This window comes from Cimex lectularius, unplaced genomic scaffold (assembly GCF_000648675.2).
Source record: "Cimex lectularius strain Harlan isolate CLEC.00 unplaced genomic scaffold, Clec_2.1 scaffold193, whole genome shotgun sequence".
Classification (NCBI taxonomy): domain Eukaryota; kingdom Metazoa; phylum Arthropoda; class Insecta; order Hemiptera; family Cimicidae; genus Cimex; species Cimex lectularius.
The window spans coordinates 402,720-426,465 of NW_019392759.1; the positions used below are offsets into that span (position 1 = coordinate 402,720).

The following is a 23,746-nucleotide window of genomic DNA, read 5'->3' on the forward strand; positions in this document are numbered from 1 at the left end:
AGATTAATGTAATTTTTTTTACTAAGCCACAGTTTGTATTTTTAACTAAATTTCTTGTGTTGGGGATGAGTAAAAAATTCTAGGGGCGACGGTAATGATCAAACCCATGACTGTATGACAGAGTATGAGCTGAGTCTGACGCTTTAACCACTCAGCTACCATGATTCCCTTTCACAAAAGATGATTAATTTATTTAGAAATTAAAAAGTTAACCAATTTTCTTGTATATTGTTTTTTCGTAATTATGATCTTTGTTTTTGGCCATTAGATTTCCTGCCTTTTGCCCTATAACTTAAGGATTTCTGGTTATGCAACAATGCCTCAAGTAGCAGTTCTAACCACAAAAGATACAAGTAGTGCAGAAATTCCAATTGTTCTTTGGTAAATGTGTGAATTTTTTGTGGAAGTAAATTTGTTTACATGCCTTTGTGTTTCAGTTATAAAGGAATTGGTGCTCTATGTTGTGAATATTTTGATAAATCTTTGATCAAAAAGCCTGAAAAGGTTGAGAATGACAAAGAAGAAAATGTGTGTCTTCTCATGCCAAAAGATCCATTTATTCCAGAAGTATTTGAAGAAGATTGGGTTTTCATAACTGATAAAGTATGTTACAGACAACTTTTACTTTTTTTCTAATAATTTTAATTAATATTTTTATGCAGGATTTTGTGCCAAGTACTGAGGAAATATCATTGGCATGTGAAAGGGAACTTACTCATAATTATAATGATATTCTTCCTAACTACATACAAAGCCATGCTTTATTTCATGATGACAATACAACTAATTTCTCTTTTTTCTACGTCCCTGGCTATAAAATAGGTTTGTTCAAACATATCTTTTGAAATTATAAATTTTTAAAATTTGTTTTAACCTTAAAGATTTTGGAGGAATATGCTTTGGAACAACAGTAGTTAAAACAATACCGTTGCACAACCAAGGAGTGTTGCCTGTCAGCGTTCGCCTTATTTTTCCTCTTGGAGTCCATGATTTACGCCAGACAGTGGGATTAGAAATAAAGTAGATATGTTTTTATTATTATTATATTGTTGCATAGTATATTTTCATATTTATTTCCAGGACTACGAGAGAATTCTGTATACAACCTGGAGCGACAAAGAAAATCCCCATGATATTTTCACCTGGGACTAAGTATCAAAAAAGAGTGGAAACTCCTTTTCATTTTCATTTCAAAATGAAGGTAATTGTTCTAAAGTCAATGATTGTTGTGGCTGTAAAGATATTTTCAACAATATTTCAGATACAATGTGGTGTGGTTATACCTATAACAATTAAAGCAGTTTTAACGATACCGAAGTTGACTTTTAAAAAGAAATTGAATTTTGGAATTATAAAGTGCAGCCAGAAGAAAGTTATAAAATTTGTTCTGCGCAATGAGTAGGTTAAAAACATCAAACTTTATTATTTTGTTTTTAATTTTTAAATTTGCTTTTTTTTCAGTACTGCAAGTGTTGTCGAATGGTCCTGCATTCAGAGGCCAGTAAAGCGGAATCCTGCCAAAAGTTTTGATCCAAAATGGTTTACAGATTTTATGGATTCTCCGTTTGAAGTTTTCCCCTATTACGGATTGATACAGCCTGACTCTCTGCAGCTGATATCTATCGATTTCATCCCTTTATCTGAGGTATGATTGTATGGTACAATTACAAGCTCAATTAATCTAAATTTACATGTACATACAGGGTTCATATGAGCGAATATTTGAATTTTATTGTGTTCACAACCAAGGCAGTTATCAAAAATTGAGGGTCGTTGGGAAAGCTGTCGACCCATTGCCATTTGTCGAGTCTGAAGTCATCGACTTTGGGAATACAATACCATTTTTGGACGTCAGGGAAAAATTCATTAAAGCTGTCAACAACACCCCTTATCCAATGGAAGTGTATTTTCCAGATTATGCTGAGTAAGAATAATTTAAATCCTGGTAGTATTTGTAATCGTGTAAAATAATAAAAACAAAAACTTGTTCTCACTGAATTCTTACAAATTGGTCAATTTAATGGTTCTTTTATTAATTATCAATCAAAATGTCTATAATTTCTTATTTCATAATTTGCAGGCCAACAGAAGAGAAAAAAGTATTCAATGCTTTGAGTAGATATTACCAAGTACCCAGTCTGTTTATTCCACTAGAATGCTTCGACAGTTCTTTGAATAGCAAATTAACTGACATTTATTATAACAAGTTGGGCGTGGCCGCTGTCAATTTTTTTGAGAATTTGAAAAACCAGCCAAAAATACAAAGGAAAATGTCTCAACATTCAAAAACAATAATTAGTAAATAGAGTTTTATTTAAACAACCTAAAATTAATATTTAATATAAATGATTTCATTATTTAAAAGGGCCCAAGTCGAATAAGGATATTAAAAAAATTGCAAAACAGGAAAGCGAGAAAGAGATTTTGAAAACTTTTAAAGAAGCTTCAGATGCGCCAACTGTTGATGAAGTTATAAACCGTACGATTGAAAATATTTTGCAAGTATGTAACCAGTTTTAATCATAATTCTTCTTTTAGAATATTTAAAGTATTTGGAAGATCATCCTTCAATTCCAAGAGAGGATTTGTTCTATATAAAAAAAGAAAATAATAAAGGAAAAGGAAAGTTAATATTGTTCAGTGGTGGACCTAGAACAGGTAAATATTTTCTCAATATATTTTTTTTTGTAAAAATCTCAATTAAATATCAAGTCTATGCGATAAATTGTACAGATTATTTTAAAGTAAATCAAAGTTTAAAGTGCAAAATTTTCTTACAGACTATAAATACTATGCAAAATTATTTGCAACTCAGAACAATTACAAGTATATGACACTTGATGATATCATTCTCGAACAAGCTACAGATCAAATAACCGATGCTGCAAAATATGTCAGAACTGCTATAAACAAGGTTTATTGTTTGGAGATACTGCGAATAAGCCCGTATCATTATGGAGACCCGGAGAAAATGGATTTACGTATGTTATATACATAAGTGTAATTTTTCTATATTAAATTTTTAATTATTTATTATAGAAAAAGACATTCACGATTTACAACTGAACTTGACCGTTAAATTTGAAGCTATTAACAAGAAAAGAAAAGAAAAGAAAATGCAAGATGCAATTGATAAAATGTTTTTAACAATGTATTGTCTAAATTTGAACTTAAAAGTTTGTTATATTGCACTAATTAAATATGTTTATCAGTTATAGTGACAACCCTCCGCTGAGACATCATAGTAGCATACGTTCTATAGGCCAGAGAAAATCGCAGAGCAATAGAAAAAGCATGACAAGAAAAAGTATGGCTAGAAAGGAATCAAAAAAGAGCATAGCGAGGAAAAGTGTGTCAAGAAAAAGTGTATCTAGAAAAAGTGTGTCTAGAAAAAGTGTATCAAGGAAAAGTGTTGCTAAAAAAGGAAGCGTGGCCAAAAAAACAAGGGGCACAAGTGGGACAATAAGCAAACCTAGTTGGATTACTGATACCAGAGTTTTTGAAGACTTATCGCATGAAATAATCAAAGAGCTTATATGTCCCAGGTGATTTTATGTAACACATAAAATTAAAAGTTACATTTTTGAACTTTATTAATGCTGGTACATGATTTTTAGACTTTGCAGTTTAATGGTAGAGCAGGGTGTAGTGTTGGATTTCATGCAAAATGAAATAATAAAAAATCCTATGGACATTTTACGACTCATTTGGAAATGTTTTGAAAATTCAAATCATGATATTTATGCTGTAACGTTGCATTCAAGTTTTGATAAATATCTAAGAGAGCAGACTATTATAAAAATTAAAGAAGGTCTGCAAACTGTTTTTTTTATATATTTAGTTTCTTATAATGAAAACAATATTAAAAAAAGTAAACTATTTGTTTCAGAACAATTTGTTTTTAAAAGAAAAATGGATTTTGTGAATTTTATTGAAAAAATGGATGGAAAAGAATTTATAAATAACTTAGCACTGGATGAGCAACAGGAATTTTTCAAACTTGCACACAAAAGAACATTGGAAGTTGAAGAAGCTTTGATGGTTAGCACTTATAAATTAATTAATTTGTGTTGTTCTATAAAATCAAATTAAAATGCAGATAGAGAAAGAAACTACAAAACGACTCCATTCTATAAAAGCTGAAAAAAAGGCAAAATATTTGGCAACTGGGGATAAACAGAATAGACGCCAGTCATCTAAATCGATAAGTAACGATGAAAAAACTGCAGGAAAGGACTCTCAATCTACAAAACGAAGACTTTCAAAACACCCATCTGCTAGAAGAGCTTCAATGAGCTCTCGTGGATCAAAATTATTATCTCGAAGTGCTAAAGAAAGAAAAGCAAAAGAAACTTCTACAATAGACAAAAGTAAATGCAATAATATAGTTATAAGTTAAAGCGGGTTTCATCAATTTAATCAAAATTCATCAACAGAAATAATTGAAAAAATAAGGAAAGAAATCAACGACACAATTTTAGAAGAAATGTACTGGAGATATGAAAGGGATGCAAAAGAGATGATAGAATTTCTTGATAAAATGGATCCCCCTAGAAAGGTGAAAATAAGCAACTTCAATGATTTTTTTTTTTAAATTTTTAACAATGATAATTAAATTGATTGGTGAGTCCCAATTCATCAATTGATTTGTTTATTAGGTGCAGGCAGTTTTAGTGGTTGAATTTTTTCTATTGCTACTTTATGTCTATGTATAAGTAAGTGTAGCACCACAGTTAATAGGCGCAGGTGCGTTGGGGTCTTTTTGGCCTCATTGCAGAATCTGCACATACCGTGTTTGTTAATGCTTAACTTTTTCAAGGGCCCATCCAGTTTTCAGTAAAAACTTAAAACTCCTGCTTCCTCTGATAAATGCTGTTGTTTCTTTCTTAACAAATCTAGCCACCAGAAGGTTTATGGATTGTTTGTGTCCAGAATTCCAGTGTTTTCACATTTTCATGCAGATTTCTTTCCTAGAATGCTAGTTGAAAGTATAAATCTCTGTACCACAAAAAGGTTCAGGACCTATCAGCGTACTATACACCTGCATGTCCTGGGACCTAATAGACCTATTTTGTTTTTTAAATTCAGCATTCTCAAGCTAATGACATTCGGGTTTAATACTCTGATGGCTGCCGAACTATCCAGCTTTTAGATCCTCTGTTTAATTTAAATTGAGTACATCTCTTTGATTTAACCTTGAAAGATACTGGCGTACAAGCCCATGGGTTCTGAATATTTAGTTTTGGGGTGAAATATTCTGTACCTTCTTGCAACCTAGAACTATAGACAGATAGTGTCTTCCAGAGGGTCTTTTTCCCCTTTAATCACTCTTTCTTGGAGCTTTGTTTGGAAGTTTTGTTTAAAATCAAATATACTGTACATGTTGTTCCTAAGAGCAATGAATATCATATTTTCTCTCATTATGATCCATTTACATTTTGTCCCTTTAAAGATTCTTCTTTATGTTAGTATAGCTTTTTTGCTGTCCTCATTATTCAATTTGGGGTTGAGATGGGAAGTTGGTGTCCGAGTGGATCGAAGTCACAATAGCTCAAGTGGCAGAGTAGCGGCGTATTTAGCTGAAGGTCGTGGGTTCGAATCCTGCTCATGACACTGACTTTTTTATCTCAACCAATACCTTACATAAAGATTAATTATTTGAAAGATTGTACCATACACTGTTATAACTAACTTATTAAAAAATCATTCGAGTAAATAATAAAGCAATAAAACATTATAACTAAAGCTGAACTTACTTGTAGGAGGAAAGTGAAGAAAATATTATTAATGAAGGTGAACATGGAGATTCAGTATCGAAAAAAGTCAAATTCTTAAGATCGGTAATGTACACAACTCACTTATTGCAATAATAATAACAGCAACATTAATTTATTTTATTAAGTTTTAAATAGTAATTTTACATATTATCTATGATTTTGGAATTGGAATAGGAATTAAATTTCTTTAGTCAATTTTGTTCTCGGTCCGGGGTCGTGCCCATCCTGCTTATTGAATTTAGGCTCCAAGGTTATCAACTTGGTCATTTCAGCTGCCAATGATTTTGTTTTATCTAAACACTCTCACTCATCTTAGATACATTTTTTCCTATTGCATACCATTCACTCAAATTTGAGTATTGGAGTACTTAATATTTACGGTTTTTACTAAGGATCTACAAATTTACTTTTATTATTAGGAAATATTGTTTTAAAGTTTTTTTCATATTATTTTCAATTAAAAAGCCAAGTGCTATGCCAGGATTCAAACCCAGAATTGCTAGCTTGGCAAATAAGAATTGGATGCCCTTACCACTTGAACACCGTCCACAAAATTATTTTGCATTAAACACACAACAGAATATTCCAAGGAAAAATATTTTCTACAAAGAAACCAACAAAACAAAATACCTAAAGAAAAAGCAACTACATACATTAGGAAATTTTCTACTGGATGTGACGGTTGGTTAGGGACAAGGAAATCACAAAATGCTACTAAGGCGGAAACTGTTGATGTAAAAGTACATTGCATTAACAAGGGCATCTTCATCGTTAAACATCTGTGGTATTGAACAACATAGATTTGGTGTATCAACTTGAACAACAGTTTGTATAATCGTTGTTGAATTATCGGGGGCTACATTTGACTGAATGTGCCCAAAATATACTTTGCATTTATATTTTACATGTTGCTTCAGCTTTTAATGGATCTTTTTTAAGAGCAACTGCTACTTTTCCAAGCTTTCTTAATCTTGCTTAAAATAGTCTAGGCTTTGTAGAAACTTTCTCTTCATGGGACCTTTTGCTGATATGTCTTATTCAGAAGTAACACTGTTGGAATGGCAAATATTCACATTTCTTGGTAAAGTTGATGGTATTCTGTTTTCTGTAATTGTAGTTTTTGCGCTGAAACATTTCTATCTAAGGTACCAAATGGAGAATGTACAAGTCAGGGGAATGACTTGTTTGTTGGAGATGAGCCATGCGTTTATACAGTTCATTTTCTCTCTCATATTCCACATAACTGCATCGGTGATTGTACATAATGTCAATTTGGAGGTTGATCCAGAAGCTGTAATCAATTGCAGGGAGATGCTTGTGACTTTTGGCCATCGTTTGAGGATAGAATTGAAATCGTAGTTCTTGTTTTGGAAGGCTTGATAAAGATTTTGGATGATGCAAAATATGATCTTCATCGGACTCAGCTTTCTAAATTTGCAACTTGTTGTAACTTGAGGTTTTTTTCTTTTTCCGTTGAACTTGTTTCACAGCAATCAGTTTTCTTCTTTGGCCTTCCTCCGACAGATTCACTAACTGGCTAATCCTAATGCTTTATCCGTTGGTATGTTACTTCCAAGATTGAGGGAGGATCCTCATCCTCTTGAATTTTTGGTTTAATTTATTTATAAGGTTTTCTGGATAAAAAGCTGTTTCAATTCTTCTTCGGAAACGTACGGGCCCTACTGCTGGTTCATGCTGGTAGACTCCAGTTAACTTAACCACTTCATTGCATAGTTTCTGTAATTCACTGGCTTTGACCAATTCAATTTGGTTTCTAAGGTTTTTTTTGTAAAATAGCCACCATTTGTTTTATACAAAACTCTCATACACTTCAGTTTATGATTCTTTCATTTTACTTTTTGGACAGAAGTTGTTGTTTGTTTGTTTTGTACACACAATTCTTTGCTTGTTTCATTTGTTAAAATAAAAATGCAAAATAAAGTAGAGGGGAAAGACCACTTAAACGATCCATTAAAGGCTGAATCATAATGTTGAGGATTGATCAAAAAGATATCTTGTATTAATTAAAGTAAAAAATATGTAACAGTCAATCATCAACACTTAGAATTAAGAATAAAGAATCACTAAAACACTTAATAAATATCTGAGGAGGGTTCTAGAAAAAATCAAGAAAGCTGGGGTAACTCTAAATAAAGGGAAAACAGAGGTTGAACAAAAGGTTGAATTACTAGGATTCGTGGTTTTGAAAGAAGGCGTAGCACCTGATCCAAACAAAGTGAAAGCAATTACAGAAATAGAACTACCCAAGGATGTAAAGGAAGTCCAACGCTTCATGGGGATGACAACCATTTTAGCATAGTTCATCCCTTGTCTAACAAAATCGATCTAAACAAACCAACAATCATGTCTTGTGACTCATCAACCAAAGGACTGGGCGCCGTATTACTCCAAGAAGAAGCCGGAGTCAAAAAACCTGTGGCCTATATTTCAAGGACGCTGAAAAAAATAATGCAAATATTGAGCGAGAGGCGTTAGCAACCTAGGCTAGCGACCGTCTGAAAAACTTCCTGTTAGGAAAAAATACACCATTGAAACTGACCATAAGCTTCAGGATGCAAATGATGCGTTATGACTATAATATCGTCTATACTCCCGGAAAAAATCTTTTCGTTGTGGATGCTTTGTCTCGTAAACCAATTCCATCTGAGGTCGCAAATCAACTGAAAGCAGCCCACCATTACTGATCCTGATCATCCAGCACAAAACGATAAACCTGCCAAACAATCTACATGGCCCAGACTATTGGAGCAAAAGGAGGACAACCGGAGATTCGGAGGTCAGATGACTATATGCTCTGGGAGAACCATAACCAAACCCCTCAGATACCAATAGGATTGAAAGTACAAAGATGCTTCAACGTTAAAGCATCTTGAGTGAGGATGTTGTATATGGTAAGGTGGCACCTGTGGGGGAGTTATTGGGGATTTTTGGGAGATTGTAAAAAACCGGTGTTGATGTAAGATTAAAGAAAATATATAACGCTTTGTTAAGAGTTTTACTTCATTATTCACACCATAAAACACAAAGTTTTACAGTTACATTAGACAAAATAGAAAGTTAGGACATCTATCTTTTCTTTAATCAAGATTAATTTCAGTAGGTTCAAGCCCTCAGTTCTTTTCTTTATACATTTTTTATAATGGTTATTTTGATTCAGGTTTATGGTATTGATCATACCTGAAAATTATGAAAGTAATTAAAAAAAAGATAATATTAATTGTCTAAACAAGTTGATTTTTTCCCATCCACCTCCCTTGGGAAGACCCAACACCGGTGGTCTACCATCACTAAATTAATTACTATTATAAACAATCCTATTATTCGTAGTTATTTAACTTATTAATAGGTCTCCCTCAGTTTCAATATATATTATATATGTGAACAGTGGGCCATGGTGGCCGAATCATTACATCCAATCATGCTAGCGGTTCATATCCTGGGAAAATTATTTGCAAGGAAGTATTGTTCAGCGATCAGGCTCCTCTCATCCATGACACCCAAAATGTAATGGATGTTAAGCGTACTTACAGATTACTACTACAGATTACTTTATTTTTTATATTTGTTCACAATTACACTTTGAATGTTTTGTTTTATATATGATATGCATAATGTAAATCGAAATAACTGCACTATTTGAACTTTCCTACATTTTGAAAAACAGACTGTTATTAATTTTCATTCTGTTTTATTTTTCAGAAAAAGTATACTCAAGGAATACCGCATTATATATTATTTTCTCATGGAGCAATGGAACAAATTATCATCGGTTTGTCCTCGCATGAGGAATTTCTTGTTCCCAGCAGTGAGTTTTGTTTTATTTAAAAAAAAAAAATAAATATATAATATATTTAATTACTGTTTTCATTTAGAAATCCAAAAAGACTTAATGTACGATTTGAATCCTCCAAAACCATCATTATACTATTGGTTGATTGCTGAGGATTTACGGAAGGAAACACGAGCTTTGTCTTTTGACAGGTATGTAGATAAAAACAAGGTCAACGCCGGCGTCCAATATGAATCACAACCCAGCGAACAGACAGTTACCCTGGGATCAATTCAAGACAGATTGCATTCTTCCATTATAAGAACGAGGACATACTCTGAATCATCAATTATGAATCATCTGGGCAAAGAACACTTTCCGATTCCAAAGATAAAAACGACTAAAACTGTAATTTTTTCAACAAAAAATTATTTATAGTTTCTGGTGGTTTATTGTTGCTGAATAATTAATCAAACATTTTAGGTTGAGAAACCTCTTTCAGCACCATCATCACGCAACATCTCAAAAACCTCACTAATGAAAAAAAGGAAGAAAAGTCACACGGTAGATATAACAATTATTATATAATTTTTACTTACATCTTAACAAGATGATTATGTTTAAATTGACTAATAATTCACAAAAAAATAGTTTCTTCCAAAATGGGAATATGATGATTACGAAATGGACAAATTCTCTGGAAATCCATTTGAAGTATATGGTATTACTTGTCCAAAACCGGAAGGTAAAGTTTAAAAGAAAAACTATGATTTAAAAAAAATGCATTAAGTAATATTACAGAGGCAATGTATCCTTTTACTCTACCTGGTGCGAGGGTCACTCTACAGCCAGGTGAAGAAGCTACGTGGCCTGTAATCTTCACACCCAAAGGCTTCGACAGTTATAAACTATCTCTGGTTATGAAGGTAGCCGGCTGGAACTATTCGAACCATGTTATTAAAATTATCGGAAACTCAGATATACCAAACATTGACAACAGCCCATACACACTATTCAGAGAAGTAGGAAGACAAGGTGGACAGTTGGACAGTTTTGTTAAATATATATATTTTTTAAAGGTAATTGAAGAAGAACCTATTACAAACAGCCCAGTTTATATATTGAACAAAGGGCAATTTTATTTTGGGCATATTTTACCATCAAGCACTCAGATAACCAATAAAAGGTAAAAACATTTCATTGTTATTTTTGACATTTTGTTAAACTTATTTAGCTCTTGCTGGAGAATTTGGGCAGTCTAGGGTCAGACTAACTGATATTATCTGTACCACTGCTGAAGTAGGCTCTAAGGGCTGTCAACAGCTAGGTCACTTCAGCTCCAACGAAACCTAATATAATTGAGAGTTGATTGGTTTCTCAATATTCCACCATCCACCACTACACATTCACTCTAGTAAATACATTTAATCTCAATAAACACAAAAAAAGATCTATCTATCACTACTGTATATAATAAAACAGCCTATTTCCTCCAAAAATTGGAACAAGGGACCCAAATATCCACTGTCATCCTCTAGGTATTCCAATTGTATGTGGAACGAATGAAATGATACCTTAATAAAGTGGTACATATCAGCGACTTTTCTCTACATCCTGGTCACACATGTAAGCTTTGCTCTAAAAGTAAGTTTCCATGTGTCAACCTCGCATGGCCTATTCTTTATCAAATGAGGTTGATTCCTCTTTAAATCCTCAACCTAACAACTCTCTTGACCTGGAAACCTATCTGTTTTCCCGACCTACCGATGCTTGTTTCCTTTTAGTAGTTTTCACTGTATTCTAATAAAAATCATCCAATATTATGGCTCCAGTAGACGACATGAACAGGATGTTTGAGTTTAACCAAAATTTCCAAATAAACTTAGGTACCAAAAAGGAATGGGGAAGAGAGAAAAACAACTGGTACAAAGATGGATCATAGAGCAGGAGTATTTACTCCTGGAACTCAATATTCGAAACCCATGGGAAAATACACCATTATCTTCCAAGCTGAGGTCCACGGAATCGAGAGATGTACCTTATTCAATCAGAAAAAGAGTACAAAAACAGGAATATAGCTATCATGTCAGATAGCCAAGCAGCCATCAAAGCACTAAGTTCAAACACCATTAGCTCAAAGATAATGCTGAATTGCACAACCAAACTAAACAAAATAGGTATGCAAAACAAAGTGGTGGTCCTAGGACATGTGGGAGTAGAAGGCAACGAGAAAGCGAATACCTTTGCTGATAGGACTGAGCCGTCCTTCTGTGGCATAGGAATGCAAATTGTCAATGAGCACCTCAGACCTAAGTATAAAAAGAAAATGAGGGAACAGTGGAATTCACTCATTAAGCATAAGCAATCCAAGGACCTTCTAGCAAATTTCAGAAGGAAAGAAACAACAAAGTGCATTACAGGAAGCAAGAAAAACTTTGAATCCTCCCAGGATTTTTGAAAGGCATTGAAGACTGAATGGGTATCTGAAGAACATTGGTATAATCCAACACGGCTTGTGCAGATTCTGCAAAGAAGCAGAGGGGACACAAACACACCTACTAACAAACTGTGGCACCACATTTGCCCGCATGAAGAAATGTTTTGGGATGTACAACATAACTGTAGAAGGGATTCAACTACTGAAACTGGGCCTAATTATCAAGTTCCCTAATGAACTAGGACTTACCACTGGTGGGCTTTAAGCACAGAACGGGGGATACAGCTCATGAAGGACGCAGTACTATACATATTCTGACTAATACATCTATCAATTGTATTTTAAGCATTAGTGGGCTAGATTGTGGTGGTCAGCTTCATGGATTGAGACATCCCGGCCTGAGGTGCCTCATCAGTCTTTCATTAATGACCCAGAAAATCATTTTCCCAAGGCACTAGGCACTACAGTACAGAGTATCTCTCAAACAAGAGCATCGATGAGTCTGATACCTTTTATTTGAAGATTATTGATTGTTTTGCCATTTAGCGACTTCATTGGCTGGTCTGTTTTTTTTTTTTTTTTTTTTTTACGAGGGTTCACAACAGCAGAGAGGTCATATAAACCCTCAGGGCACCGGTGGGGAAAAAAAAAACTTTTACCTTATAGTGATGAGCGCCGTGTCAGTGCGTTGCGGCACTAACACCCCTGACAATTTCTTTTAAATTATAAGAATGTTTATTGAGGACTACAAGGTGGTAAACATGTTTGGTTATTTGTGATTATATTGTCCTGTAGCTTGGTGGTGTGGTATGATAGATCCTGATTCTGACATACCAAATATCAAAATCGGCAGATCAGGATGGTAAGAGATGATCTCAACCTACAGTTTAATGCTATTTTGTACTGTTTTATTCATTCTTTTACTACATTTAATAGTTTTTTTGTGCACTTGAAAGAAAGTTAACTATATACAAAAGGATTAAAACATGAGAAAACTTAAAAACAACTAAAACTAGAAAAAAAGCAATAATAATTCAATTTATTATGAAAGTGTACAAAGGAAAAACAGCATAATTAATAAATAAAAGGAATTGAATCTTGCAAGATTAGTAATTTTTGTCTAACAAATTATTGTATACAAATGTATTGTGCTTTCAGACTATTTCAAGTTGAGGCCATCTTCAAAATAGTCAATATTTCTCATGTAGACATTGAAGAAATACATTTTAGCTTTTACAAACAGCCGGAAGAAAATTTCTCGTTAGACCCTCCCACATTGTCTATCAAAGTAATTCAAAATGATGTTTATTGATAGCAGATAATAAATTGATGACTTATTTTTATTTTTTATAGTCAAGATCATTTGCGTATTTAACAGTAAGGGCCCATCCATTGGAGTCAGTCGGCTTTATTACTCAAAATTTAATCTATTCTATTAAAAACAATCCAGAGCCAGGAGTAATTCAGGTTAATTGCTGAATGTCTCTGTTATAAATTGTAAAACTAAGCACATTTTTTTTCCATTTTAGATTTCAATGACAGCTTGCAAGCCAACACTTGAGTTTATACCTTGTCAATTGCTCAAACGCCACGAGTTTCTCTACAGGACTGCTACAGAGCAGCTGAGGATGAAAAATGACAGCGGAGTCCCTTTATGTTGGATCCTCAAAAATGCTCAACAACTGAGGATGAATGGGATTGTAATATCAAAGACTACTGGCATTGTTGGGCACAACGGTGTAGATGATATTACTATTTCTGTCTATGCCGATAAACCACATGTGATCAGGGAAGACATGCATTTTGAGGTAAACAAAAGCACTCATAAAATATGGCTAATTATTTTTTTAAAATAAATTTTTACTTTAACTTCAGCTGTACCATGTACCAAAAGAGGGTGAACGCATCGCTGAGGAAGTAATACCTTTCGAACTGAAAATTGAAGACATCATTATTGACATTAGCTACACGTATGTGACTTTATCATAAGACTTTACTGACAAAATGTTACTAATAAACTTTATAGGAAATTAAAAGATGGCACAGAAGATTTGGACATGAATTATCTAAACTTCGGAACTGTAAAAGTCAATAGAGAGACTACTAGATTCTTTTATGTATATAATCAAGGAAACTCAGACATATATTTGAAGTAAGTGCATCTTTTATAAATAATTATCTTACAAAAGAAACACTGATAATATTGCTATAAATAACACAAAGCTTAAATTCGATTAAAGAATGATTTTGTATGATAAACTTAATAAGAATTAAAATTTTGAATTCAGGGTTTCATTTCCTGTGAGAGAGAAACAACAGTTTTTTGACCCATCTATGATTTTTTCATTGAAGGACAATCTCATGAAGGTGAAAAGTGGTTCAAAACTAAAAATTGAGGTAGGCAAAATATATTTTAAAAAATCTGTAATAAAATTTTAAAAATTGTCACTTCAGATTGTTGTAAATAACAGTATTTAATTATATTTTTAATTTTGAAAATTGTCAGGTTCTTGCATGCAGTCAGATTGCCCTGGAATTGAATAAGGAGCATATGTTCAGCTTGCAAGTATTTGTTCTTAAGAAAGGCACATTGAATTCAAGATCAATACGTGATCATGTCGCTTCAATACCAATCCCAGTGTCGATTAAAGTATTATATTCAATGTAAATAGAAAGAAAAAAAGCTTAAAATTTGATATTTGAAAAATTAATATTTCCACGGATCAATGTTATTACTGTGATTTTAGGTTTGTCATACAGCCTTCGCATGAATTGAATTTTGGTATGATGGAAGTCGATGCTGTGATGAATTTGCCGATTGTGTTAGAAAACACAGGGCCATTTGAGTTTGTGTACGCTTTAGTGAAAGAACACTTTGTGAAAAGTGATGTAGGACTGGTACAAAAGAAGGTATAGAAATTATTTTTTAAAAATAAAATATAGTATTATAAGTGTACACACTGTAAAACTTCAACTTTGCAGTTAGAAGGTTGCTATAATAAAATATACTTGTGTAGTTTTGAAATAGTTTGAATCTCAATATGGTCTGGATGAAAAAAAAAAAAAATTCAATTATCTGCCACTTTTGACTTTTTTTTTTTCGGCTGGCTAACTACTAGGGTCTTGCCGGCACCTAACGTATATAAGCTTCTCGCATTTTTCTTTGTTTCATTTCAACTTTATCTCTATAATTCACTAATTTCGTGGTCCACTTGACCAATTAATATATTACAATTAATTAAGGTTTTTAGTTGAGATAAAAAAGTCAATGGCACGAGCGGGATACGAACCCACAATCTTCGGCTTGATAGGCCGCTGCTCTACCACTTGAGCTATCGTGACCTCGATCCACTCGGACACCAATTTTATTTATCTCTATCATTCACTATATCTCTTTTTTTAATTTTGTTTCCTACCGACCAAACAGAGGAGGCTTGTTGCTCGTTCCTACCATCCCCCACGTGGTTTGTTAAAAACACTTCAATATTTACAGACTCACTAACAATACCCACTCATGCTAAGAAAATGATTACCTAATCTACAGTTAGCAGGGCTTAGCTCAGAGAACAAGTGCATGACTGAGGTCCTGCCCTTACAACTAAATAAAAAGTCAGTAGGATAGTCATCATCCTACCGACTTCCATTCGTGCTAATAAATACATTAATACAGTATGTACAAAATTTCATTCATTCATTCGACTAATTTCCTTTTGACGGGCTTGTAGAGTACTTGATATTCCTCAACATCCACGTCCATTTACACAAAACATTCATGCTAATAAATACATTCATATTGGAGAGGTCGCAGCATCTCAGTAGTATTACTACAACCTTGATTGCGGTGAACTGTCCCTCACATCACACAACAAATATATAATTACCTAAACTAATTTGGCGGACCTGTGATCTACTCGACATTCACACCCAGACATACCTCAACATCCATGCTAATAAATACATTCACACTGCAAAATGAAGATATACCACGTGTGGTTGGTTATATGTATCCATACACATTTATCAATTTTAAGTACCTAATAAGATTATCTTTGACTTGTTATGCTTAAGAACAATTTCCAGATTAGAGGGTAGGTCACACCATTCTCGGTACTCTCTTAACTTATTACATTCCTCTAATATGTGTCTCACCGTTACCGGGTTTCCACAGAGTTTTGACCTATTTTAAGGTCATATTAGAGCAAAACGAATTAAATTTTTAATTGATGATTTCAAATTTCTTTGAAAGTCTTGAGTGTTACAGTCCTTGGCAATGTTGGGTCTACGTCTTCAAAGAAATTTGCAACCGTATATTAAAAACTTAATTAAGTCAATTTATAGACATCTTTAAGATTTTCTTTTATTTATGATTGTTATATTCAACGATGTTGGGTTGTAGGATGTGCTGTCATACACAAAACACAGCATAGTGCTCAATTCTTTAATTTGCCAACATTTCGAATGTTTTTTTAAAATTCTTTTTCAAGGCAATGCCTGGAATATGATTTTTTTATATTTTACATATAATTTATTATTAATTTAATTATTTTATTTTACATATATTACATTTGTTTTTACATCATTTTTATAGATTTTAATTTCTTAATACCAATTTTTTAATACTACGTGAGCAATGTGAAATTGAATTTACAGGTTTATTAAATTTTAAATTTTTGACTGGACAACGGACTAGATATTTTTTGTTTTTTAATATTGAAAGACATTTTTCTTACAGGAATAAGGGTAGAGCCACTTTTGTCCACTTTTTTTTTTTTTTTTTCGGTGTTAGCATTAAAACTAACATCTTTAAGATTGTTTTACACTGACGACTTTAAAATAGTTTGAAAGCTTGGCAGATAACAATTGAATTTTTTTTCCATGCTGATCATACCAAGATCCAGGTTATTTGTGAATAAAACACTTTAAAAAGAAGTTTTTAAATAGATTAAATAAAATGATAAATAATTAGGAAAGTATTAATTATTAAATAGTCCAATTATTGCAGTCTTCTGATGCATTTCGGACAAAAACCAAAGGGGATGATGTTGCTGGTGAAAAGTACAAAGTGAATAAAAGTATTGTAAGTGTTATGAAACGGTTGAGTAGAATGATGAACAAAAAAGGGAAAAAGAGAGGATCTGTTGACAGTGAAAAGCATGTAGTATCCTCTACTACGTTAAAAGAAAAGAGTTTTGTGGATAGTTTAAAAAAAAGTCAAGATTCAATAAAAAGAAGTAATAGTCAAGTTAAAAAAGGGAAGAAAAGTATAATTCAAGTGTATGAGAAAAGCCAAAGTGTTTTGGCGGGTCACAACAAAAAACATCAACAATCAGTAGTAAGCAGAAGAAAAGGGAATTCAGCAATATCACATAAAGGAAGGAAAAGTACTGCTTTTGATTCTAAAAAGAGGCTGTTTAAAAAACACAGTGATGAAACTACTTCTACTAGAGGAAAAAAGAAAATATCCATGTCTGCAATCAGGAAATCAATGCAAGTTTATAAAACAACAAATTTTTTTAAACATAAAATCAATAATATTTTAGGTTGGGGCGATTTGCACCTATATTTTATGTATCTAAATCATCAGGGACGGTTCTTCCTGGATCTTCGGTTGAGATAATTGTTACTTGTTCACCCCAGCAAGAACTTGTGTATAATGAAGTATGCAGATTTGTTAATTTAAATTTTTTTTTTCTAATATTAAAAACCATTTTAGAACTATTTACTTTTCATAAGTGAATCAGGACCAGAGTACAAAGCAGGAATTCCAGTAAATTTTGTAGTAGCAGGCTGTGTGCCAAAGGTAAATTTTAACATTGGAAAACTTCTACAAGGTCTTGACCAAATTGAATTTGAAGATGAAGTCGACCTGAGCTCGGTAAAATTTTTTTTAACAGCATAAACAGATTATTACATGCATTGTTTTTTGTAATTTGATCCACCGTTCCCATAGGGTGACAGAGTTGAAGTGTATAATAAAAGGACAAACTCGATAATGTTCTTCAACACCATCCTTGGTGGAATGAGCGCAGTGTCCATTTTTATCAACAATGAAAGCGCCATAGCGTCTTGTGTGAAATTTAAAATTTTGGACGTAGGAAAAGACAGTTGTAATCAAGCGAAAAGATGTTTCTCATTGACTGGCAACAGTCACAAATACGTCGTGTACATTCCAGCATACAGCACAAGAACTGTACATTTGAAATTCAAGCCCAAGTGCCTTGACGTAAGTAATACGGTAAATAAATTGCATGCCAGATACAAATGCTAATCTGTTATTTCCCTTAATGTAGAAATTGCGAATAAAATTAGAAATAAAAACAAAAATGCAGAATAATAGTAAAAACGTCTGTACTCGGTTATACGCTGAAGGTAGAGCTGTCCTACCGTTGATTCGGATAATTGAACCAAAGACTATAGAAGAAGATGAACTTGATGAAACTGTAAAGACAATATTGAACTTTGGGAATCGTATTATGGGATTAAAACATACAGAAACAATTACTTTCCGCAATGTTGGGCCTGTTGTAACAACTGTAAATAATTTCTGTTTGGAATTTGCCTATATTGCTTGTTTTATTAATTTAAAAAAAATTTAAGGTGCTAGTTGATATTTTAAAAGTTGACAAACATATGAGTTTACTTCCTTCACAAAATGTCACTCAAAAAATGGATGCTTGTAAGTAAGAAGTGAACATTTTCACATTGCTGTTTCATTTTGCTTAATTACATTAGGTTGATTTCAAATTAAAATTTTAAAAAGTTGAAAATTCTGAATTGTTTGTTTGTATTCTAGGTATTTCTGAAAACATAAAATTTAATCTTCGACCCAAAGAAGATGCCAACCTGTCAGTTCAGTATGCTCCTGAGGCCGCAGAAACTTCAGAAATGAGGATACTACTTCATGTTTTGGAGAATCCTTACGAACCCAATGAAATTATCGTCAGGGGATATGGTTATTCAAATGATATAAGCATAAATGGACTTGATTTCATAATAAAACCAGAAGACTTAGGTATTTCAGCTATTTATCAAAACAAATTGTATCTTGTCAAATGGACTTTTTTCCTTTTTTTTCAGAAATGATATTTGAGAATACAGACTGGGCAACTCATCTGTACAACATTGCCTTGGGAAATTGTAATGCTAATGACTTGAAGATAATATCTTTTACACTAGTGAATTTGTCAAATATTATGTACTTGTTTGAGTGGTCTCACCTACCTAATAGCATTCTTCTTTTTCCAAGCTGTGGATTTATTTTGGCAAATGGGCAAAAGAAAATATTTGCCGTTTTTATACCGACTGAATGTATTACAATTATGGAAGTAATTAAATCTAATTTACTTACAATTTTTTAAGTTTAGAAATTCTTGGTAAAATGAATATGTAGAAAGAACTCATGTTCAACGCAAAATGAAAAAATACAAAATATATATTTTTTTAAATATTTTAGGTAATACAATGCAAATTTGTCAAAATTGAGATGGAGAGCCCAATCGTGGATTGGAGCAAGGAGAAAGTGTTAGTGACATTACTCACAGGAGGAGTGGTGACAATTAATCAGTTGAAAGAATATCTAGCCGCTGGCAATGTTTACCATGAAATGCAACCTAATTATAGGACAATCACTGAACCATCAGGACGAAACAGCTTCAAAATACCATTTTTAGTAACAGGGACGTCAGATTTGCCTGAAATATATATTTCAGAAACAGAAATCAAGTTTGATATATCGTATCTCTTCCAGGTGTTAAATGAATTATAAATTTTGAATGTCATAATTTATTTTAAACACTTTTAATTGTTAAAATGATCGTTTGCTCTTTAATAATTAACAGAAAAGAACGGCAAAAATTTATCTGCAAAATCTAAAGGAGCACCCGGCTGAATTTTCTTGGTCAATTCGCTATAAAAAAGTAGACCCCCCTGCAGATTGGCGTACCAAAAAGGTAACTTACATTATTAAACGATCACAATAATAAATAACAAAAAATGATCTGAATCAAGGGCTTCCCGTTTGTCTCTATTGGAACTCTGGGACCGAATTTCTATCCACCAGTCACTCTTTTGAAAAGGCATGAAATAATGGAGATATTGCAGAAGCGGGAGACTTGTAAACTGGAGCTTGAGAACGAATCGTCATCTGTTGAAGACGAAGACCAAACAGTTAAAGGCAATGAATATGAAAAACTGTTAATCAAGGATAAATATGAAAGCGCCAAAGGCCAACATGACCTGGTTGCTGAGGTTGAAAGTGAAGAGCAACTGGATAAAAACAAGAAGCAAATGCTCATACCAATTTGTACACCGAAAGATCATCATTCGTCCAACTTTGTAATGAAAGGCGCCACTTCTGTGAGACACTACCTCAGACAGAAACACAAACATAGGATCAATCGGCCTAAAAATATTACAAATAGTGAAGGTACTTTTAGAATATTTTCCAAACATCAGTAGAATTTAGTATTCGATATTTACAAGAAAAAAAGGTGCAAAGAGGGTTTACTTTATTGTTTAAATGTTTAGCTGTATAAAGTAGGGAAATATTGTATTAAGATCTGGTTGGTGATGAACCTTGATTTTCTTTGCATTTTGCCATTTATATCTACAGATAATTACTGAAGTTGACAAAATGCTGAACTCGTCAGGCAGACGTATACAGCGATAATTATAGCAGAAATATCAGTATGACCAGACTGGATCAAGGTATGGTCTTGAAGAAGAAAGCAAATTCAGTTTTACTACCAAGCTTTCAACCTATTTTAAGGTCATCATCAGAGCATGTCTACCACATTGACATATTTGAGATCGCCTATAAAAAACATAAATAAGTCGATCTGTAGACATGTTTAAGATTGTTTTGCCCTGATGATGACCTTAAAATAGGACGAAAGCTTGGCAGTATCAACTGAATTTGCTTTCTTCTTCAAGACGATACCTTGATCCAGATTGTACATGAGTGAAAAAGTGGTCAATATTTCTAATACTGAAAAAAGTATGATCAGAGACAATCTACGTTTTAAAATTGATTAAATACTTAAAAAAAACTATAAATAAGAATAGTTCTTGGAACTTAGATTGAAATAAGCTGGTTTTTGCCTTATCTACATGGATAGGATCCCAAGTCTATGACCATTGTTCTGATCTTCCCACTTCCCTACCTGAAACAACCTCTCTCCTTATGCCATCTTCTCACACTTTCTCTTATTACTATATCTCACACAATGAAATACTAAATTCTATCTCATTACTCAACGTGAAAAAGTCTTCTGGTCCCATTTGCATACCTCCTATATTAGTTAAAAATTGTTCTGCGGCTCTTATTGCTCCTTTACACTATATTCTGAACCAGTCGTTAAAAACAGGTATTTTCCTCAATGCTTGAAAAAGCACTTTTGTCATTCCTCTACATAAAGCTGGCGATAGATCTAATGTTTTCAATTACAGACCAATATCTATTCAATCTATGTTCTCCAAGATATTTGATTCTATTATTTGTAATAAACTTAAAAATGACATTAAATCTTTTATTATACCTCACCAAACTTGGTTTCTGCTCTAATAGATCAACTGTTACTAACCTGCTCACATTTCAAAATTACATCTTAGATGCAATAAACTCTGGACACCAAGTAGACTCAGTGTACACTGATTTTTCTTAAGCTTTTGATAAAGTAAATCACACAATACAGTTAAGGAAACTATTGGATTATGGTTTCACTGGAACTATCTTGAATTGGTTATCCAGCTTTCTCTCCGACTGAAAACAAATAGTCAAAATAAAATCATTTAAATCATGTCCCTTTGCGGCTTCCTCGGGAGTCCCGCAAGGGTCTCATATTGGACCAGTTTTGTTTCTCTTATTTATTAATGATATCCATCTTGCTCTCCCTTCTGCTCAATTTTTATTATTTGCTGATGATCTGAAAATATATTCCATAATCACTTCTCCTTCTGATTGCTTACAATTACAAAATTCTATCAATAATGTGCTAACCTGGTGCTCTAATAACAAACTTGCTCTTAATGTTTCCAAATGCTACATTCTCTCATAAGAAACAACCTTTTATTTATCTCTATACTCTCCATGATGTTCTTTTAACGCGAGTTGAGGTCGTAAAGGATCTTGGTGTACTTTTTGATCAAAAGCGCAAGTTTAAAGAACATATTTCTTCAATAAAAAATAGATCTATGAAGATGCTAGGTTTCATCATCCGGAACACCTATGAATTTAAAACTCCTCTATGTTTTGTCCATCTTTATAAAGCTTTTGTACAACAACTACTAGAATATGCTACACCTGTTTGGAACCCATTTTATCTAAATTATAAAAAAAATTCTTCAATCTGTACAAAACAAATTTTTAAAAAACTTTCCTACAAACTCAATTATTACCATGTATATACGTCCTTATTCTTTTTATATATATTATTTGTATTTTTACATATATCATTTATATTTTTTGTTATTGTAAAATGTCTTTTTTTATAGTGGATTTTGATCTGTAAGTAAATAAATAAATAGATAGGTTTGGTGGTTAGACTGATGAGGTTGTATGCATCATGTATTATGAGGGTGTCTTGTGGTCACTCCTGTTGTGATGTTTACATTGTACGCAATTTGGCAAGTGTATGGGTTGATCTGAGATGATGTGGTGAAAGAATGTATTTAAGAATGGAATGGGTTATATATTTAAAAACATAATATGTTGGGGGGGGGAGGCAATATGAAGTAGCTGTCGACATCCTCTGGAGCCTAACTTTGCTGGCAAGACTGACAAGTTTTAGGTCCGGCCCCGAGATAAAATTGTCCAAAATCTTGGGGTTTGTGAACAAGTCCAAGAGGTTTATGCAGGACACGTGAACCGACCAAGTCCCGGACCTTTTAGGGATGGGGTACGAGTCTACCCAGGCATTTAACCCTCGGGTCTTGGTCGCCCACCCTGCATAATATATACATAGGTGGCCCTGGATGCCATAACCAGAAGTGAGGCTGTGAAAAATTTAAGCTCAATTCTGCACATTTGTGCTGCAGTTAGGCTTATCAAAATCAATCTATAAATTATGATTCTTTATTATATGAGTATAATTTTTGGATAAATGAAGAAACTGATATATGGGTTTGACATTCAATAAATGTCAACAAAAAATTACAATTGCAGCAAAAATACCCTTGATTTGTTTGGATTAGGAGATCAAGAATCAAATGAAAAGTTTATGTAATTTTGTTCTTGCAGATCAATATTGTAAATTAGACAAAACTGAGACTTCCTGGACGACAGTTCCTTCAACTACTGAATTAAGGCGAGTGAGTTCATTGCAATCTTGGTTGAGCACTGAAGAAATCGCCAAAATTACAAACGCCTTTACAGTGACCCCTGAAGAAGGGACAGTCAAGGGTTTCAAAGAGTTGGAATGTGAAGTGACATTTGCTCCAAGGTGTATCGACAACTTTTTAGCCAAGCTAAGCCTTCAGTGAGTATTGTTTACAATAAAATATTACCATTTATTTAAATAAATATTGATATTGTAGAATAAAAGGAATTGATGAAGAGCAACATGTCTTTTTGAGAGGTATCTCTCAAATGTCTTATTGCCATATTGAAGCAGAACAGTCGGATTATTTAAAAAGAAGGCCTCAATACCAGAACCAAATACAATACGCTGAAGATACCTCAGTTATCGAAATCAAAACTGTTGGAACTGGTCAGACATTTAGAAAGTAAGTTTGTTATAAATTCAC

General features: G+C 33.1%; 1 protein-coding gene across 1 annotated transcript in view; it reads left to right on the top strand.

Moving 5' to 3' along the window:
* The window catches only part of LOC106662511 (hydrocephalus-inducing protein homolog), a 42,803-nt gene that overhangs the window by 11,033 nt on the left and 8,024 nt on the right, over nt 1-23,746 (top strand). Inside the window, exons 19-64 of the mRNA XM_014386663.1 lie at nt 269-381; nt 438-603; nt 663-822; nt 882-1,020; nt 1,081-1,201; nt 1,262-1,398; nt 1,462-1,645; nt 1,704-1,924; nt 2,081-2,298; nt 2,366-2,479; nt 2,539-2,658; nt 2,781-2,981; nt 3,040-3,151; nt 3,213-3,545; nt 3,618-3,811; nt 3,890-4,041; nt 4,100-4,370; nt 4,437-4,558; nt 5,763-5,840; nt 9,498-9,603; nt 9,671-9,975; nt 10,051-10,131; nt 10,219-10,312; nt 10,369-10,589; nt 10,647-10,753; nt 13,163-13,292; nt 13,358-13,471; nt 13,534-13,812; nt 13,880-13,974; nt 14,031-14,156; nt 14,293-14,401; nt 14,511-14,668; nt 14,752-14,914; nt 17,007-17,491; nt 17,545-17,662; nt 17,718-17,879; nt 17,955-18,227; nt 18,295-18,537; nt 18,602-18,680; nt 18,798-19,016; nt 19,082-19,329; nt 19,458-19,751; nt 19,843-19,953; nt 20,012-20,429; nt 23,241-23,478; nt 23,537-23,725. Coding sequence (XP_014242149.1) covers nt 269-381; nt 438-603; nt 663-822; nt 882-1,020; nt 1,081-1,201; nt 1,262-1,398; nt 1,462-1,645; nt 1,704-1,924; nt 2,081-2,298; nt 2,366-2,479; nt 2,539-2,658; nt 2,781-2,981; nt 3,040-3,151; nt 3,213-3,545; nt 3,618-3,811; nt 3,890-4,041; nt 4,100-4,370; nt 4,437-4,558; nt 5,763-5,840; nt 9,498-9,603; nt 9,671-9,975; nt 10,051-10,131; nt 10,219-10,312; nt 10,369-10,589; nt 10,647-10,753; nt 13,163-13,292; nt 13,358-13,471; nt 13,534-13,812; nt 13,880-13,974; nt 14,031-14,156; nt 14,293-14,401; nt 14,511-14,668; nt 14,752-14,914; nt 17,007-17,491; nt 17,545-17,662; nt 17,718-17,879; nt 17,955-18,227; nt 18,295-18,537; nt 18,602-18,680; nt 18,798-19,016; nt 19,082-19,329; nt 19,458-19,751; nt 19,843-19,953; nt 20,012-20,429; nt 23,241-23,478; nt 23,537-23,725 — 8,321 coding nt within the window. The remainder of the gene's footprint in view (nt 1-268; nt 382-437; nt 604-662; nt 823-881; nt 1,021-1,080; nt 1,202-1,261; nt 1,399-1,461; nt 1,646-1,703; nt 1,925-2,080; nt 2,299-2,365; nt 2,480-2,538; nt 2,659-2,780; nt 2,982-3,039; nt 3,152-3,212; nt 3,546-3,617; nt 3,812-3,889; nt 4,042-4,099; nt 4,371-4,436; nt 4,559-5,762; nt 5,841-9,497; nt 9,604-9,670; nt 9,976-10,050; nt 10,132-10,218; nt 10,313-10,368; nt 10,590-10,646; nt 10,754-13,162; nt 13,293-13,357; nt 13,472-13,533; nt 13,813-13,879; nt 13,975-14,030; nt 14,157-14,292; nt 14,402-14,510; nt 14,669-14,751; nt 14,915-17,006; nt 17,492-17,544; nt 17,663-17,717; nt 17,880-17,954; nt 18,228-18,294; nt 18,538-18,601; nt 18,681-18,797; nt 19,017-19,081; nt 19,330-19,457; nt 19,752-19,842; nt 19,954-20,011; nt 20,430-23,240; nt 23,479-23,536; nt 23,726-23,746) is intronic.